General features: G+C 35.5%; 1 protein-coding gene across 1 annotated transcript; it reads right to left on the bottom strand.

Moving 5' to 3' along the window:
* Nucleotides 1-14,679: 14,679 nt before the first annotated feature.
* LOC131148378 (zinc transporter 1-like) lies at nt 14,680-16,566 on the bottom strand. The gene is made up of 3 exons (XM_058098089.1): nt 15,492-16,566; nt 15,249-15,398; nt 14,680-15,047 (listed from the first exon to the last, which is right to left on the bottom strand). Exons 1-3 carry the CDS (start codon nt 16,116-16,118, stop codon nt 14,946-14,948), a joined length of 879 nt encoding a protein of 292 aa, XP_057954072.1. The 5' UTR covers nt 16,119-16,566; the 3' UTR covers nt 14,680-14,945.
* Nucleotides 16,567-17,420: the final 854 nt, after the last annotated feature.

Raw genomic sequence — 17,420 nt, 5'->3', positions numbered from 1 at the left:
CCAAATTAACACGAATGTATTACCAATCGATTCTTCATGGAGTCGTGAGATCATATAAAGAGAAAACTACGCATGATTGACTTAAGTGTGTCATTCTTAAGTTATACGCGAGTATGTGAAAGGTATACACAATGTTAAGCATAGTATAGTGCAATGTAATTCCTCGGTACTCCTCCTTCTTTCTCTCTTTCTTTTTGGTATTTTTGATTTTTTTGTATTTTTGATTTTTTTTAAATATAAAACCCGGTACGTGTACGTGCACAGTGTCACATGCGAATGCTCATCCCCCCCAACTAAAGTGGAACATTGTCCTCTATGTGAAAGCATAGGGGAAATAGAAAATACTGTGCACGGGAAAAGTAAGGCATACCTGAGTGGTGAAATAATGGAAAACAAAGATCGAACTACGAGAAAATAGACCTGAAAACTAACTAAAAATAAAATAAGATAAAATAAAAGGAAAATAAGGGAAAGAAAAACATCACAATTGTCTTGGCGGAGGCTCTGGAGGAATTTTGTCTAGTGACCGCAGGTCTATAAATTGCATCGGCGGGTCTCCAAATTTGAGCCACCACAGTGGATCAGTCTTCATACCTGCACGAAAATCAACCTTAGATAAATTAATGCGTGTCAAAATACCAAACAATTTGTGTGCAGGTCGACCCTTTTGTGTTGACAAGAAAGGGTCTTTATTCAATATCGTTTCCAGGAAATGTGCTTCTTTACGAACTAACGGTTGAGAGAAAGTGATCGGAATAATTACCTGCAGTTCTTCAGAAGCATTAACATTAAAGGTTTTACCTGGTTCTTTGAAAATTATATGCTCACCAGACTGGTCACCCTCTTTATCGGGCACACATATCATCTCACCACTGCAAAATTCTACCTCCACATTAGGCTCCTTAACATCTGATTTAGGCGGGGGTGACGGTTTCATGATTTCTGAGCTTGGAGTATTAGGTACCACAGGTTGGTACTCCGTATGAGTATCAGTCTCCTCATCAACTAACTGCTCCGCTTCTAGCCCCGTTTCCTCTAGTTTTTCTTTGACCTCTTCTGGTTCAGCCGTGACTTCTAGTGCTAGGACAACTAGTTGTCCGATGATGAGCATCTCAGGTTGGGGAAATTCTTTCTCGCTTCTCAAAGTAGTGGTGGCCTCTGCTGCCTCAAAGAGATCATCGTGTATTTGTTGTTGTGGTTGTTGGTACTCTTGAGGACTAGGCTGAGGTTCTGCGAGCAATTCTTCATTTTCTAAGATATCCAATTGTGTGCTTATCGCATTAATGGTATCCCGCAATTCATTATTATGATCTACTTGAGTTTGCATGAATTGTTGGAGCATGTTCACCATCTGTGTTATGCTATCCTCCAGAAATTCTGACGATGTACAGCTCGGAGAGATCTGTTGTGGCTGATATTGAGGCAAAGGGTTGTTTGGGCAGTTTGGTGGTTCATATGCATCACCACCACTAATTGTGCTGATAGGATGTGCAGTTATGGGTGCCTGAGTGCATCGTGTGTTGCATTGTGGGACATTGTCAGCTAAGTAATCAAAGAATGATAATACCTGATCTGGATCCTCGCTGACGGGCTCTCCATTAGACATAGTCTGGACAAAACACTTGCAATCAGGGGTAAGAGCAGTATAAAAACAATCAGCTAACCTCCATGAGTCAAACCCATGATGTGGACAAGTACTTAGTAAATCCTTGAATCGCTCCCAGTAAGCCCGAAATGTCTCATCATCTTGCTGCACAAAATTAAGAATCTGTTCCTGCAAAAATTGAGTTTTCTGTGAGGGACAAAATGCATGCAGGAATTCACGCTCCATATCAACCCAATTAATGATAGAGTGAGGTCTCAAGGAATGAAACCAGATTAGTGCCCTATCCTACAAAGTAGCAAGAAATAAATTTAGTCGAATAGATTCATCAGTTTTAGCATGAAAGAAAAACATATTGCAGGTTAATTCAAACTCTGCTAAGTGCTGATATGGGCACTCAGATTCCTTCCCGTAGAACTCGGGTAGCAGCGATGTCCTCCCGCGCTGCATCATGAAATTAAGCTCGTCATAAGGCAAAACAGTGGAAGAGGATGCAGTGGCATATTCAAGCTGCAAAAAGTCCATTATCGTGCGCGGTGCATGTGCAACATTTTTCAAAACTCGATTTTTTTTTTCTTTTTTTGTTTTCTGCTTTTTTTTTTTTCCTTTTTCTTAAAACTAATAAAAATGACGGGAAAAACGCAAAATTGAGACTAAGAACGACATTCCTCGGCAACGGTGCCAAAAACTTGGCTCACTCGAAAAATGAGCAGCTCGAAAGCTATCCCAAGTATAGGAGTTCTATCATGTAATATTAAGCCCAAGGGCTAGATCGTCTCCTCAGGGAATGCGTTTTAATCTCAGATTTTACTTTCTTCCAATCGAAATTAAAAAGGTATTGAACTCAATTCAGATTCGGGTTTTCAAGATTGTGAAGACTTAAATGAAAACACAAATTAAAGTCCTAAAACTATCATGCCCGAAATTAAATAACAATAATGAAAACCCTAGTCTACTTAAGGAAACACTAGATCATACTAACTAAAAATGGAAACTTTAAACATGGAATTAAAATAACAATAATGAAAACCCTAGTCTACTTAAGGAAACACTGGGACACGCGTTAATTAAAAATGACATCCTAGAACATGGAATTAAAAACACACAATGGAAACTAAACTAGACACATACTAAAAAAAAACCGATCCTACTAAAAATCGAACCTTTAGCACAATTAAGAGATCAAATCAAGACTCACAATTAAAATGCAGACATGAATTCAACGGAAATTTAAAAAAAGTAAACAATAACGGAACACAATAAAAACACAATCTTTACTAATCATAGACCCTAACTAAATCGAATTTCAACAAAAAAAAATATCTGAATTTAATTAAGAATTCTAAATTAAAATAACTATCAATTAGATAAAAAAAGAGATTAATTTAACAATAATGAAATACCCAACATTACTCAACTTAAACAAAAAGAAAGAAAACTCCAATAACATTTAAAAAAAAAAAACTAAACTTTCTTCAATATTCCAATATTCAAAGAAAAGTAAATAAAAGAAAGAAAGAAAGGAAAAGAGAGAGAGAGAGAGAAACAAATCCATAGAGCAGTGGCAGCAGCTGCGGCTGTGTGTGGGTTGGTTCGCGGCTGTGGCATGGAGCAAGGAACAGCGGGAGAGTGGCTCACGGATCTGCTAGTGCTGTTGGCGGTCGCCGGAGAGAGCAACAAAGTGCAGCAGGAGCTTTTTGTGCTGCGGAAACAATAGGCAAAAGAGGTTTGAGCTAGAGAGAGAGAGAAAGGGATAAAGGGAAGGAGAACAAAGAATAGAGAAAAGAGAAAGAGAGCAAAGCAGAATTTAAAAGAACACAAAAAAACAAACTAAAGAAGAAGAAAAAGAAGGAGAAGAAGAAGGAGAAGAGGAGAATGGGGAAGAGGAGAATGGGGAGCCCTGGGGGCTGCCTATGCAGGAAGAGGAAGAGAATGGTTAAATAGGATAGGGGGAAAGCCCTAGACCCAGATAGGAGACCCGATCCGGCAACTTGACCCAATTAGAGTTGACCCGAATTGCTATATTTTTTCATTTTTTTTATTCTCTGTTCATCGCAAATCTGACTCTTATGGAGCCCATATCTCATAAAACTCAAAACACTAAAGTTATAGATAATCGTTTCCTCTTTCTCCAAAAATTTGAATCGTCTCGATCGGAGCTTAGAAGGAAAAGTTATACATGAAATACAAACAGGTATCGGTTTTGGTTTCCGGGAATTTTCCTGCAACAAAAAAATACCAAAACTTCATAAATAGTGCAATAAAGTTCAAGAATGATGATTTTGGAACTTTATTAAAATATTGGACAATTTTGGACATTTAATTAAAAATATAAACCGTAAAGCCCGGGTTAAACATCCAATTACGCAGTTTCGGCGCATAATCACCACGCGAACTTTTGTGACCTGATAGTCGCTTGCCACTTAAACATTTGTTTTAAAATTTTCAATGGGAAGATTTTTTAAATGGATTTCTTGGGCACTACTCTTTTGAAAAACTTGGGGGGGCAAGGAATTACTTTTAAACTTTTATAAATAGCCCTAAACTTCAAAGATTTTTACACCAAGAAATTTTCTAGCAATGAAAATTCCCAAAAAGTTCTCAAACTCTCTTTTGTTTATCCTACTTCAACTACTGAGTTACTGCTGATACAAATTTCGAAGTAGAGCCTTCAAATTCTGAATCTTTCAATACTTGGAAGATATTTGGTGATCTAAATTTAGTATTGAGCTTCAATCCTTTTATATTTGATTTACTTTGAAGTATACTTGTGATGAATGTTGTACTAACCTACTCTGCTGTGAGAGTGTCTTTTGTACACAAACTTTTCTCTATCTTGTTTCTTGTTTATAGAAGATTCAAGGTTGTAGTTGGACCAAACGAGATAATATCATTTGGAGAGGTAGGCTCTAGCCTAAAGGAAGGATTGATTGTAATCAGTTTTGCTCCACCCGTCAACAGAATTGAACTAGTGAATCCTTTGGTGGTTTGCCAAAGGTGAGGACGTAGGATAGGTATAAGTCGAATCTCGTAAAACCTTATATCTCTCTCTTCTTCCTTACTCTTTATTTTTCATCAATAGTTACAACCTGTGTGTATGCTTTAAATTGTTAAATTCTGAGTGTATGGTTGTTAAATAAACCGAAGGATAATACGTTTTCGCTTGATTAGCATTGATTGCAGAAACCGAAAGGGACTACGTTGGTTGATCATCCTAAACTTATTAATCTGAAAGTTTGTTTAAAAACTAAACACAAAAAAGAAGTGTGAGTTTGGAATAACACAAGGCTTACATAAATTCAGCGTGCTTTACAATTTATTATAGGGCTATTGATACAAAGAACAGGACCTTGATTATCTTGTTGATTGGTTGTGGTTGAATTGTTTTTGTATTTACTTGTTGTGATTGTTGATATAAAACAAAGAATTAAACTTGAAATAATTTTAAAAATCCAATTCACCCCCCTCCCCTCTTGGCAAGCTATCCTAATTTTAATTGGTGTTAGAGCCTAGTTTTAGCAAATTCCTAACAAGAAGCTATAAAAAGATTCAAATGGAAAACATAGGAGTAGCTCCTTTTGGAGAGGGCCAATCCTCAACAAGTCCACCAATCTTTTGTGGACACAACTACACCTTTTGGAAAAAGAGAATGCAAATCTACCTCCAACACATGGATTGGAAAGCATGGGAAGTAGTTATAGATGGAGATTTTATTCCCACCAAGATAGTAGATGGAAAACAAATTCCAAAAGAGAAAAAAGATATGATCGATTCAGATTATAAAATGCTTCAAATAAACTTAAGTGCTATAAATGCTTTGTATTGTGTTTTAGACGTTAACGAATTTAATAGGGTCATGGCTTGTAAAATAGTTAAATAAATATGTGACAAATTAGAAATTACATATGAAGGAACTATTGATGTTAGGGACAATATGATAGACATGTTAACAAGCGAATATGAAGCATTCAAGATGAATCTAGATGAAACCATATCAACTATGTACATAAGATTCACCCACATAATCAATTACTTAAGTGCCTTAGGAAAAACTTATACCACCTACAAAATGATTAGGAAAATTTTGAGAGGCCGTCCCTCCATATGGAAACCAAAGGCTACAAAAATTACTGAAGGAAGAAATCTTAAGACCACCTCCTTAGATGAATTCATAGGTTCACTCCTTACCTATGAAATGACTCTAAAAGAAAGAAATCCTGAACCAAAGCATAAGAAATCTATTGCACTGAAAGCATCTAGCCACAACTCAAGTGAAGAAGAAAGTGAAACAAGTGACTTAGATCAAGATGAATTAGCATTCATCACTAAGAGACTAGGTGAGTTTTATAGAAGCAATAAAAGATTTCCTAGAAAGTTCAACAAAAGGAAAATTTAAAAAGGAGAATTAAGTAGAAAAAAAAAATAAAAGTAAAAATGAACCTCCTATATGCTATCACTGTAAGAAACCAGGGCATATCAAACCGGACTGCCCATTGCTCAAGAAAGACAAGAAGAAAAAGAAGGAAGCTATGAAGGCTACTTGGGATGACTCAAGCTCCAACGAAACGGAAAACGAATCAAGTGGACAAGAGATAGCAAACATATGCTTCATGGCGAATGATGAAGAGGTAAATTCCTACTACTCTTCAACAGAATCTTACAATGAAACTAGTAATGAGTCGTGTGATAGTATGCCCTCATACAATGAATTACAAGCTGAATTGTTTTCCCTACATAAAAGATTCATAAAAATCTTCAAAAGAAATATAACCTTGAAGGATCAAAATAAAGAACTATTGAAGCAACTTGAATCATTCAAAACCATTGAAAAAGAAAAAAAAAAACTCTTGTATTGAGAAGTTAGAGGAGGAAGTAAGTAAAGTAACTCAAGAATTAGGCAAAACTCATAAAGAAAACTTGAATAAAAAGGATCTAGAAGTAAATGAACTAAAATTTAGTAGAGGATAAAGACAAAATTATATATAATTTTACAAAAGGTAAAGATAATTTTGAAAAGATGATTGGACAACAAAGGCTACATGGGAATAAAGAAGGAATAGGTTAAATGGTAAAACAAATAAAAAGAATAATAAATTATACATGGGATACTTCGTCAAGGAAGCCAAGCACTATGCTAGCACTTCCTCAAACAACAAACATGAACACACTACTTGCTATATGTGCAAGACTAAAGGTCACGTAATGTTTGATTGTCCACTAAAAAGGAAGTATGTTAAAGTACAAGGAGAATGGAAAGTTAATAATGGAACTAACAACAAAACAAATAAAGTTAAAAGAATTTGGGTTCCAAAGACTAACACAATGAATCCTCCATTGTAGGTATGTTTTAGAACAACATCGTCAATGGACAAGTGGTACTTGGACAGCGGGTGTTCAAGACACATGACCGGCGATAAGACCAAGTTTACGTCTCTAAGACAAAAGGATGGAGGATATGTCACCTTTGGCGATAATGCCAAAGGTAAGATCAATGGCATCGAGAGAATAGGTAAAGAACCTTCTATTACTATTTGTTGGAAGTCCCAACCCGGAGTATATAGTCTAGAGGGGGGGTGAATAGACTCTTTTCATGGAATAAGTTTTTTTCTACAAAATAAAAACTCTTGGCAAGATACAAAAAATTATATCGTAAAATAAATATAAATCGTGCACAAGATATAAAATAAAGAGTGTAAGGGAGAGAAAGAACAACACCGGTATTTTTACGTGGTTCAACACCAAGCCTACGTCCACGCCTTAGCACCAAGCCAAGGATTCCATAATCTACTAAAGATACTCCTTCACCGGCGGAGAACCCTTACAACTCAAGAACAAATCCCTACACTCGGGAACAAACCCCTACCGCGCTTACCAAGAGCCTTCGCTTTGGTTCACAAAGACCTTACAACAATGGTTCACAAAAAAATTTACAAGAGATTGGAAATACAATTTAATGCTCCTTAAATGAGCCAATATGAAACACAACCAAATCCTCACTCTATTCTCTCAAGGAATGAATCTTACAAGATAAGTGAGCAAGAGAGGATTGAGCACTTGTAAAGAATAGCTAAAATGCAAAGTGCAATGTGCTTAGGTTTTGGATAAAATGATATTTTTCACAAATATGATCAACAATGCTCAATCCAAAGGAGCCGTTAACTAGCCGTTGGGGGGAAGAAAAACTGTTTTATTTGGTAAACTAGCCGTTTTCCGCTCATTGGAGCAGTTCTGCCCGTTGAATTCGTCAACTAAGCCCTACACTCGTCGACTAACCATACACTGCACTCATCGACAAATCCCCTATATTCGTCGACGAGATCCCTGAATTATAAAAAGTTGTGGAATTTTATCTTAGCTTTCCAGGAACACCAAGATTGTCCCATTTGGAATTTTTTAACAAAAGTTATGCCCAAAATACCAAAGGGTGTTTAGGACTGAAGGCTGCACTACGGTAATGACGATTGGTTTTTTTTTCCTTATCAAAAAGCATTTTAATGACTTAAAACATTCTTGGACAAAAGTATATGAAATATATTGAGTCTAATGAAGATTAAAATTTGTCCAAGTGAGTTTCCCCATAAATATAAGATATCTTGTTTTTTGAAAACATATTTGAAAACTTGTTTCGATATCTTATATGCTTAGTATGTCCTTTATTGAAAATATGCTTGACTTTTAGGACTTTAGGACATAGAGCTAGTATTGTAAAACCGAGACCAGGTTTTGAAAATGTTTATAACTCATATATTACTTAACGCTTGACCCATTTTGAAAACTTAATTGAGTATAGGATTATTTTGACAAACTCTTTATTTTTACTTTGAAAACTATGAATTGTGAGTTTGTTATTTTTGTGCAAATCCTATATGCTCATGTGTGTATGCTTATGCAATGGCTCAACTCTTACTCAGAAATCATGCAAGACACCCACCGCAAGATTTACAATACGCACTCACTGACACAACCCTTATTACAATTAATTTATACACAATAAAAACTTTGGGATGTGCTTTAGTGCTTATAAGTCGGTGTCCTTCCGATTTTTCTATTTGATGTCTATTCAGCCCGATCTTTGCTTCTGATTTGGTACCTCCATGTATCTGACACTTTGTACATGTACTAGATAAGATCTACAAGGATGGAAAATAATAGAAACAACAAATAGGTTAATATCATCAAAACATATAAACCAAGATAGTGTAGCTGATAGGGCTAACACTATTGATAATGTGTTATTAGTAGAAGGATTAAAACACAATCTTTTAAGCATTAGCCAATTGAGTGACAAAGGGGTTTAAATAACCTTTAAGAAAGAAAAATGTGTTATCCAAAATCCTAAAGAAAATAAAATCTTATTTATAGCACATAGGATAAAAAATGTTTATTGTATAAGCCTTGAGAATCTAATGAATCAAAACGTAACTTGTTTGGTAGCCATGAATGAAATAAGTTGGCTATGGCATAGGAAATTAGGACATGCTAGCATGGACTTATTATCCAAATTATCAAAGAAAAATCTTGTAAAAGGATTACCAAATACCAAATTCATAAAAGACAAGATGTGTGATGCATACCAAAAAGGAAAGCAAGTTAAAACAAGCTTTAAAAAGAAAAAGTATATATCTACTAAAAGACTCCTAGAACTATTACACCTACACTTATTCGGTCCAACTAGAACCTTAAGCCTAGGAGGAAAACAATATACTTTTGTAATAGTGGATGATTATTCAAGATTCACTTGGGTATTATTCCTAACAAATAAAGATGAAGCTTGTGACATGTTAATCACCTTATGTAAGAAATTACAAAATGAAAAGGGCTATAATGTAACAAGTTTTAGAAGTGATCAAGGTAGGGAGTTTAGAAACAAAGAGGTTGATAAATTCAGTAATGAATATGGAATAAACCATAATTTCTCAACACCTAGAACTCCACAACAAAATGGCTCCAGGATCACCGTGGTAGCTTCTAATTGTCGAACTGGGGAGAAATGAAGTCGGAAATCGAGAGAGAAGGTAGAGGATTAGTTTTCTAAAGAGAGAGAATGAAATAAGGCATTTTTTCAAGCTGAAAAATGATTTTTCGGCTATATACAGGTGGCTGACCACATGGCCTCATCAACGAGCCACGACACCTTGTCGACGAATCCAAGAAGGAGGTTCATCAACGAACACATAACCCTCATCGATCAATCTTAAGCCTTGAAATTAGTCTCTCGGTAATTTCTTATCGACGAGACACGTGTCCCTATCAATGTGCCCAAGAAGACTGCTCATCGACGAACGTTCTACTCTCGTCGATGAGATCCTGTTGAGTTCCCTTTGAAATTTCCTTTTCTCTCCTTCCTTTTATTGTTTAATTGAAATAATTCTTTGGGTCTCTACGATAAAAATAAATTCACAACCATCTTATACAAATGAAGCAAAAGCACTAAGCAAACATGAAAGCAAATAGGAGTTATCTAGTAAACTATAAAGTAATGTAATTCATCATTGACATCTTCATAGGCAACTTGTCTTTAACAAAGGAGGAAAATATGATAAATACATTTACAAAAGTTAGTGAGTTTTACTATGAATAATAAACCCACTCCTTCTTCCTCTCCTAAAGAATTTTATATGTTATTCTAGCCCTGACATTAGAAAGCATTGAACTGAACAAGGCATTATTCTAATCAAGGAATAAGACCTAGTCTACTATTTACATGATGGTTACACAACCCTTATACACAAGACAAATGGTAATAGGCAAGCATAATATCTAACCAAGCTAGACTTATGACACCAACGATACTTGGGAATAGACTCCTCCTAGGAAAGCAACCAAGACGATAGAACACTAGCACCTAACTATCTTCTTGTCTAGCCTTCATTAATTTATTCCCCTTATCATGTAAGTGACAACACATTATAATTTTTGGCTTCTTGATCGACTTTCCTTACAAGCAAACCCAAATTGTCTACGTAATTTTTAACTAATACACCAACAACTTATAAACTATACTTCTAGGCTCTCTAGATGAGTGCATGGGTTTTCTTAATGTAAAGGACCTTGTTTAGAGGAACACTACCAGGTTCTCGGAGCAAGATTTCAAGAAAATCCTCCAATGCTAAAGTGAGTATAGTACATTAATGCACAAAAGAGTTCATTACTTCGGTATTAGAATCTATTTACCTTTCTCTTTGTCCTCCTTTGCCATTCTACCAAGATATCCAATAACTTCCTTGGCAAGAAGTTAGGGATCTCCTAAGAAATTAATGTGGTTGTGGGGAGTTGCTATCATATGGTAATGGGAGGTTGTTTTTCCTGCCTTTTGCCCATTATTGGGGTAAACAGTGACATTAGTTAATTATATCCCATGATATGGGCTTCTTAATTGATCTATGCCCATTCGTGGAATACTTGAAGACATGTGTGGCTTGCCCTGTGTACCGTTCTTGGTATGGGTGTTTGTATGCACATGTTGCCACATTCCATATTGCCATTTTTTTACCCTTATCAATGTATTAAAAGTTTCAGATTTGAACTTTTGTGGATTAACATGAATGAAATATAATATCGTATAATCAACAAAATTTCATCTAAATTTAACTCTATATTTATAAACGCATTAATCTTCTTGCCTACCACCATCCCTTGATATTTATGTATAGCGTACCGATTTATCATAAGATGATAAGTGGTCGTGGGGTGACGAGATGGCAGGGTTGACGCGTACTTTGATGATCATGACTGGAAAGAGCAAGTAGGAGAAGGAAACCGCATTACAACCGGCTATGAGTTGGTAAGTGGTCATTCCCATATTAGTGCATGGACCTATTAAACATGCATGTGGGTCACCTTACATATCTATTCTCCCAAAACAGGACAACCTTGTCAATGTGAACACCACCACTTTTCTCCTTCCATTCCTTCTAATTAGATTCCTCCTCTCCACTCTCCAGTTCACCTAACATGTCTATTCTCCCAAAACAGAACAACCTTATCAATATCAACACCACCTTTTTTCTCCTTCCATTCCTTCTTATTACATTCCTCCTCTCCACTCTCCAGTTCTCTCTCTCTCTCTCTCTCTCTCTCTCTCTCTCTCTCTCTCTCTCTCTCTCTCTCTCTCTGTGCATCTGTCTCCCTCAGTAATGCATATGGAAGTTTCCTTCGCTAGGGCTTGATGTTGGAGACTGGACCCAAAAATTTCGGTCTCTCTTGTTGTCATCATCGATAAGTCAAGGGGCAGCTGGGTCCACGCCCAAGCAATTCCAAGATTCGTCATTGACAAGAAAATGTACAGTGCATATATATTATTGGCTTACTTGATCGATCTGCACCTGCCTGTCGTAGGCATTTGCATTTATGTGTTATTCCTTTTTACTTTTTTGGATCAGACTAAACTAGGTGGGTTAATCTGATTAATAAGGGTTCTAATTCTTCACCCTACTATAATTAAGGTAGTAAATTTTTTCCAGATGAAATTTTCATGATAAAAAATTGTTGGATTAACTCTTTCTATGCCTAATTAAGGGTCAACAATTTTTTGCTTCAAGGGAGGAATCGTTATGTGATATCCTTTTACATGCATGAAAAATTATCCTTTTTGGGGACTCAAAATCAAAGGTATTGTAAACACCTAAATAAAATTAGTACATTGTTCCATTATTGTTATCTCTTTCTTTGGTGATTTGAATTACGAGTCGATATTTATATTAACAAATCTCCATTATGTAGTGTAAGTTCAATAATCCACCTAATGAATTTATAAATATTTGAATGTATGTGTGTTGATGGCAACAGTTGTCTCATGGCTCACACGAGAAACTTCTCACATTTGTTCATGGGCTCATACAATTTTGTTCTTAAAAGGCGTCTTATATGAATTGGATAAGTCCTGACCCTAAGTCAAAATTTTCCTTTTAACTATATCAACCAACATGGGATTCAAGACCCTCTTCCCATGCATCATCATAGCTCCATAGTTGAGGAATAATCTATGCATGTGCACTATTTGGTTTGAGCTCTTCATGAAGACAATGCCAGTTGATATTGCACTATTTTCCTAATGATGCTACTCAATATGACATATCAATAATGTGAACTCTTACACCATCGTCGTCCAGTATCCCAGCTTAATTAGGAGTATCCTTACTCATGAAAATATGTAAAACAAAACCGACTAAATGCTATTGCAAACATGATCCTTTTATACATATGTCAATTATAAGTTTAAAAGACATTTTATGTGAGAGACCATGTTAAATGAGGGTGTATCTCTCTTATGAGGTTTCTTTGCACTACAAAAAAGTTTATACTTTTTACTAACAGCCACAATTATTATTAAAAGCAATAAATCTACTATTATATCTCGTACCAGAGGTTTCAAAAATTGCTACTAAAAGTAATGTACATTAATTGGTTGAATAACTCCATTTATAAGTAGCTTTGTGACTATATAAAGTACAAGCTCTTTTGACCATCACTTTGCAAAATCAATACACACTTTTATTTTATCCCTTAATTTCATTCACTATTAGTTTTCCTCTCCTTCTTTCTCCCTTCCTCCCTCACTCTTTCACTCTTCCCATTTTGTCCTTTTTCTCTCTTTTTCTCGTTTGATCTAGTCTACCATGGTTGCAATTATAGTTAAACCTTTTTCGAAGTCAAGACAACCCTTCGAAATGAAGGATATAGTGCTACCCTTTGGATGGAAAAATTATTAGATACACCAGGTAAATATACCACATCTAACTAGATTTCGTCATATGTGTGTATTCAATTAAATTGCACAGTTTGTTTTTAATACACTGGGTGAAATTATGTCAAATTCAGTGTATACATCAAATGTACCTAATATTTTCTCCTTTAGATGAGGATGACTTGAGTTCATTTTTTTTTCTCGATTGCTTACCTTCTTAAAAGGGGGTTTATTGTAATAAAAAAGAAGACATGTATGCATGTCTTCTATCACAACTTGGAAACTAGCTTGTAGTGGAACCTCTTAATCAAATACATGATTTTCTAATTGAACATATCTCCTATATACAGTGGAATCCTAATATATATATATATAGGGTGTGTGTAGTTTTGATCATGAGATGGCTATTAACAAATAAAGTGTGGTTTTGTCATAGTGAGGGTTTCAAGAAAGTATCCCTATGTTTATTTGGTTTGTAAAATGCTTTTCTTAGAAATTAAATTAGTGATATAGATTAGTTACAATTAGTTACATAAAAAATAATTATGTTAATAGCGTAAAGCAAATAATAATATGAAACTGTTTTATGAGGCCATAACAAGTAATAGACAATGAATAAATACTATTCTCAAATTTCATTATGGAAACATTCATTTCTAATTACATGTTGAGTGAATTTTAAGGGATTCTTCAGAGTTTTATACTAATTGTGTGAGGATTGTGTTGGAAGGGTGGGGATGGTGTTATTGAGTGGGGGAGACAAAAATTTTGTAACTTTTTATTGTTAACAAAATTATTTAATGAAGTAGGCCTTGTTCAAAGGCCTGAAATTTTTGTGTGTATAGTAATGTATGGATTTCAATTCTTAACAATTGGTATCAAATTGAAATTTTGAGATCTCCAAATGACAATCTCAAAGGTTTAAGCTGTATGAAGTATAGAATATGAGGTTGAGGTATTTGATGGGAAACGACTCATTGAATGTATGTATTTTTTTTATAAACATGGGCACGCACGCACCCCGAATCAAGTAATGACTTCCAATTGTAAAAGTCATAGCTCTAAAAATAGTTGCTTCTTGTCTCATGTTAAAGCTTGATATACATTGTTGGCCCACAACCTAACAGCTTCAACTTTTAGGTAAAGTGGTAATCTAACACCTCTTAAAAAACAAAAATAGTTGCTTCTCTTCTAAAAGAATAGATAATGAAGAAAACAACAGTCATTTCTCCATGTAGAGCTCTCTTTTAGACTAAAACAAGTAATAATAATAGTAATAATAAGTTTTTTTTTTCCTTATTTTTAAGTATATATATATATATATATATATATATATATATATATATATATGATTCTAGATTGGAGCATCTTATAATGGAAAGGGAAGTAATTTACAAAAGAAGGTATAGCATTGACAGAGCTTGTGCAGATTGGTTGGTTGGGTCTAATATATTAAGCCCATGCGGCCAAAACAGACATAAAACCAGCCCCAAGAAGCAGCGAAATATTAGACCCCAACTGAAGCCTCCCATTGCTTTGCAGCTTGGGGTTCATGAAATCGGCGGCAAGAAGATCAACGAGTGCCATATAGATTAGTATTCCTGCTGAGGCTGCATTAAACACCCCTTCAACAACGAGAGCTCTAGGGCTGTCCTCCTAATACCTCTTAGTTATTACAATCCCGATTCCAATCCCCACTGGCGTCGTAAGAGCGAAGAAAATTGCCATGATTGCAAAAGAACCTGCTCGAAATTTTGCCTGCATATATACGTAAATATGCCCAAATTAATTAACCACCAAATTCAATTAAACAAGGACGTGCGCACAAAAACTGCTTGAGAAAAGCTAGCCACGAATTAATTTTTTGGTACGCACGGAATTATGAAAACGAAATAGAAATGGTTCCTGCATTTATATATCGATCTTCATCACACAATATTTCATTTCGCAATATGGTACCTGAGAGATGCATCCACCGAGTCCCATGCCCTCGAAAAACTGATGGAAGGTCAGGGCGGCCACGAGCGGCCTTATCTTTTTCGGACTCTGGGATGTTCCCAGAGAAATCCCAATTATAACAGAGTGCACCACAATCCCCAAATCCAAAACCTACAACACATATTTGCATATATGAAACTTCAAATTGCAAACTCTCAATATATAAAAACCCAGTAGACCTCACGAACCAAATTAGACTACAACCTGCGATATAACTCGGTGCCGAAGAAGCTCCGAGTACGAGGTAACTGGTCCGTGAGCATGGCCTTGACTTGCATGGACATCAATGTGGGCGTGACCACGGCCAGCCTGTTCTGCAACCCTCTCTTCATACCCAACAGGGGAATTAGCCACTTTCTGGTAATACGAAGTCGCAGCAGAGTCCACCATGAGCGTTCCGATGGCAGAGAGCATCGCCACGAAGCCGGTGAAGGGGAACTTCCAAGGTTTCTTATTGAGGGAAGGCGATGTGAGTTGTTCGAAAGCATCGGGCAGGGCGTGAATGAAACCGGTGGCGAGAATGACGCCGGCCGCGAAAGCCTTGATCAGGAAGAATGCGCCCCTTTCGGGACTCAAAGCGGGTAGGGCTTTCCCAAGAACAGGCAGACAGACTCCGATAGCACTGGCGATGAGTATGGAAGCTATTGCCCCAAGTTTATATTTTAGAGCTTGTCTTTTGTCAACGTCGGTACTGGGCTCTTCCTTTTCTTCTGGATCGCATGTGCAGTTCCCTGCAACCGCATGAGCAGCTGGGAGCGCCAGGAGGACAAGGAGTAGTAGAACTGTTTGAAGTTTTTTCTGTGAACAGCAGTCATGTTGACGTCTGAGCATATTGGTGCTTCTTCTTCTTCTTCTTCTTCTATATGGAGGGGAAATATGGATTTTTTGGATTTAGGCATTTTAATAGAATTTTATATTACATTTTATTTAAATTTCATACAAATCTAACTTCACATATCTTCAAACAGTATGTGTGTAGGGTTTGTCTGTGGATAAGTGGCTGTAGCCAAACATTTACATGAGCTAAAGATAAGATACATGCACCATGTGAAATTGAAATTATATTGTGATTGAAAGTTGAAAATGTATCTATGAAAGACTGTTTCAATATTTATTTAGCTTTTTTTTTTTAGATAAAGGGATGTGAAAACTGTTTTTTTTTTTTTCTAACATGGGAACCTCTATGAAAAAATTTATATGGATCAACCTGAAAGCTTTAGAGTCCTTAAAACAAACATCAAAATAGTGGCATGAAAAGTTTGATTCCTGCGTGGTTGAGAATGAATATAAAACAAATGAGTCTAACAAGTGTATAAAACTTTGAAAGATTCACACGTTATTATTAATCTCTATGTGGACGACTTGCTCATTTTTTGTTCAAAATTGCATGTCATAAATAAAACAAAAACAATGCTCAAAAAACATCTTGAGATAAAATATTTAAATTAGGCTAATATTATTTTAGGCATGAAAATTACAAGATCGTGTGATGATATATTTCTCGATCAGTCGCATTACATTGAAAAAAATTACGATGGTATCCAGAGTTCTTTGGATGCTTAATTAATTTACCTGAATAATGTGTCAATCTCTTAAATCTTTTGTGCCTAAATATCAAAGTATTATTTCAAATGAAAATTCTTTAGTTAAAAGAGTCTTGAGTTTATCATTGTTTCAATATTATACAAAACAAGCTAATCATTTTTTTAAACAAAAAGGGAAAAAGAAAAGATTTATATTAATTAGTTCCAAAAAAAAAAAAATCTGAAAAAAGATCTTTCTCCTACCTCTAAAGTAATCTCTAGCTAGTCTCTCCCACTCGTTGTCTTACTTTTTCTCTTCCTCTCTCTCTCTCCTTCACACAATATCTTAGGTGAGTTCACTCTGCACCATAATCATTTGGTGTTTGCTGTCGTGTGGCAAAGATGAAGGTCTTTACTAATAATTAACTACGTCAATACTCATTTCTTTTGAGTACGTTACCAAAATATATTCTACAAATAAAAAAATATATATAAACATGAGGTTAATTTGCAACAAAAAAGAAATTCACGTTTTGCAGTGGGGTAAAATTTAGAAAGTATAATGAGAATAAAAATAATAATTTTCATAGATTTTTCCGAACATTTAAGC

Source organism: Malania oleifera, chromosome 2 (assembly GCF_029873635.1).
Source record: "Malania oleifera isolate guangnan ecotype guangnan chromosome 2, ASM2987363v1, whole genome shotgun sequence".
Taxonomy (NCBI): Eukaryota; Viridiplantae; Streptophyta; class Magnoliopsida; order Santalales; family Ximeniaceae; genus Malania; species Malania oleifera.
The sequence above is the reverse complement of the archived record's forward strand: the minus strand, read 5'-3'. Positions and strand labels throughout refer to the sequence as shown.

What these genes read in the sequence shown, in the direction of transcription:
- LOC131148378 (XM_058098089.1), bottom strand. Translation starts at nt 16,118, where the DNA reads ATGCTCAGACGTCAACATGACTGCTGTTCACAGAAAAAACTTCAAACA. An exon ending in GGCACCGAGTTATATCGCAG is followed by an intron (nt 15,399 to 15,491) that starts GTTGTAGTCTAA and finishes TATGTGTTGTAG; the next exon opens with GTTTTGGATTTGGGGATTGT. An exon ending in TCGGTGGATGCATCTCTCAG is followed by an intron (nt 15,048 to 15,248) that starts GTACCATATTGC and finishes GTATATATGCAG; the next exon opens with GCAAAATTTCGAGCAGGTTC.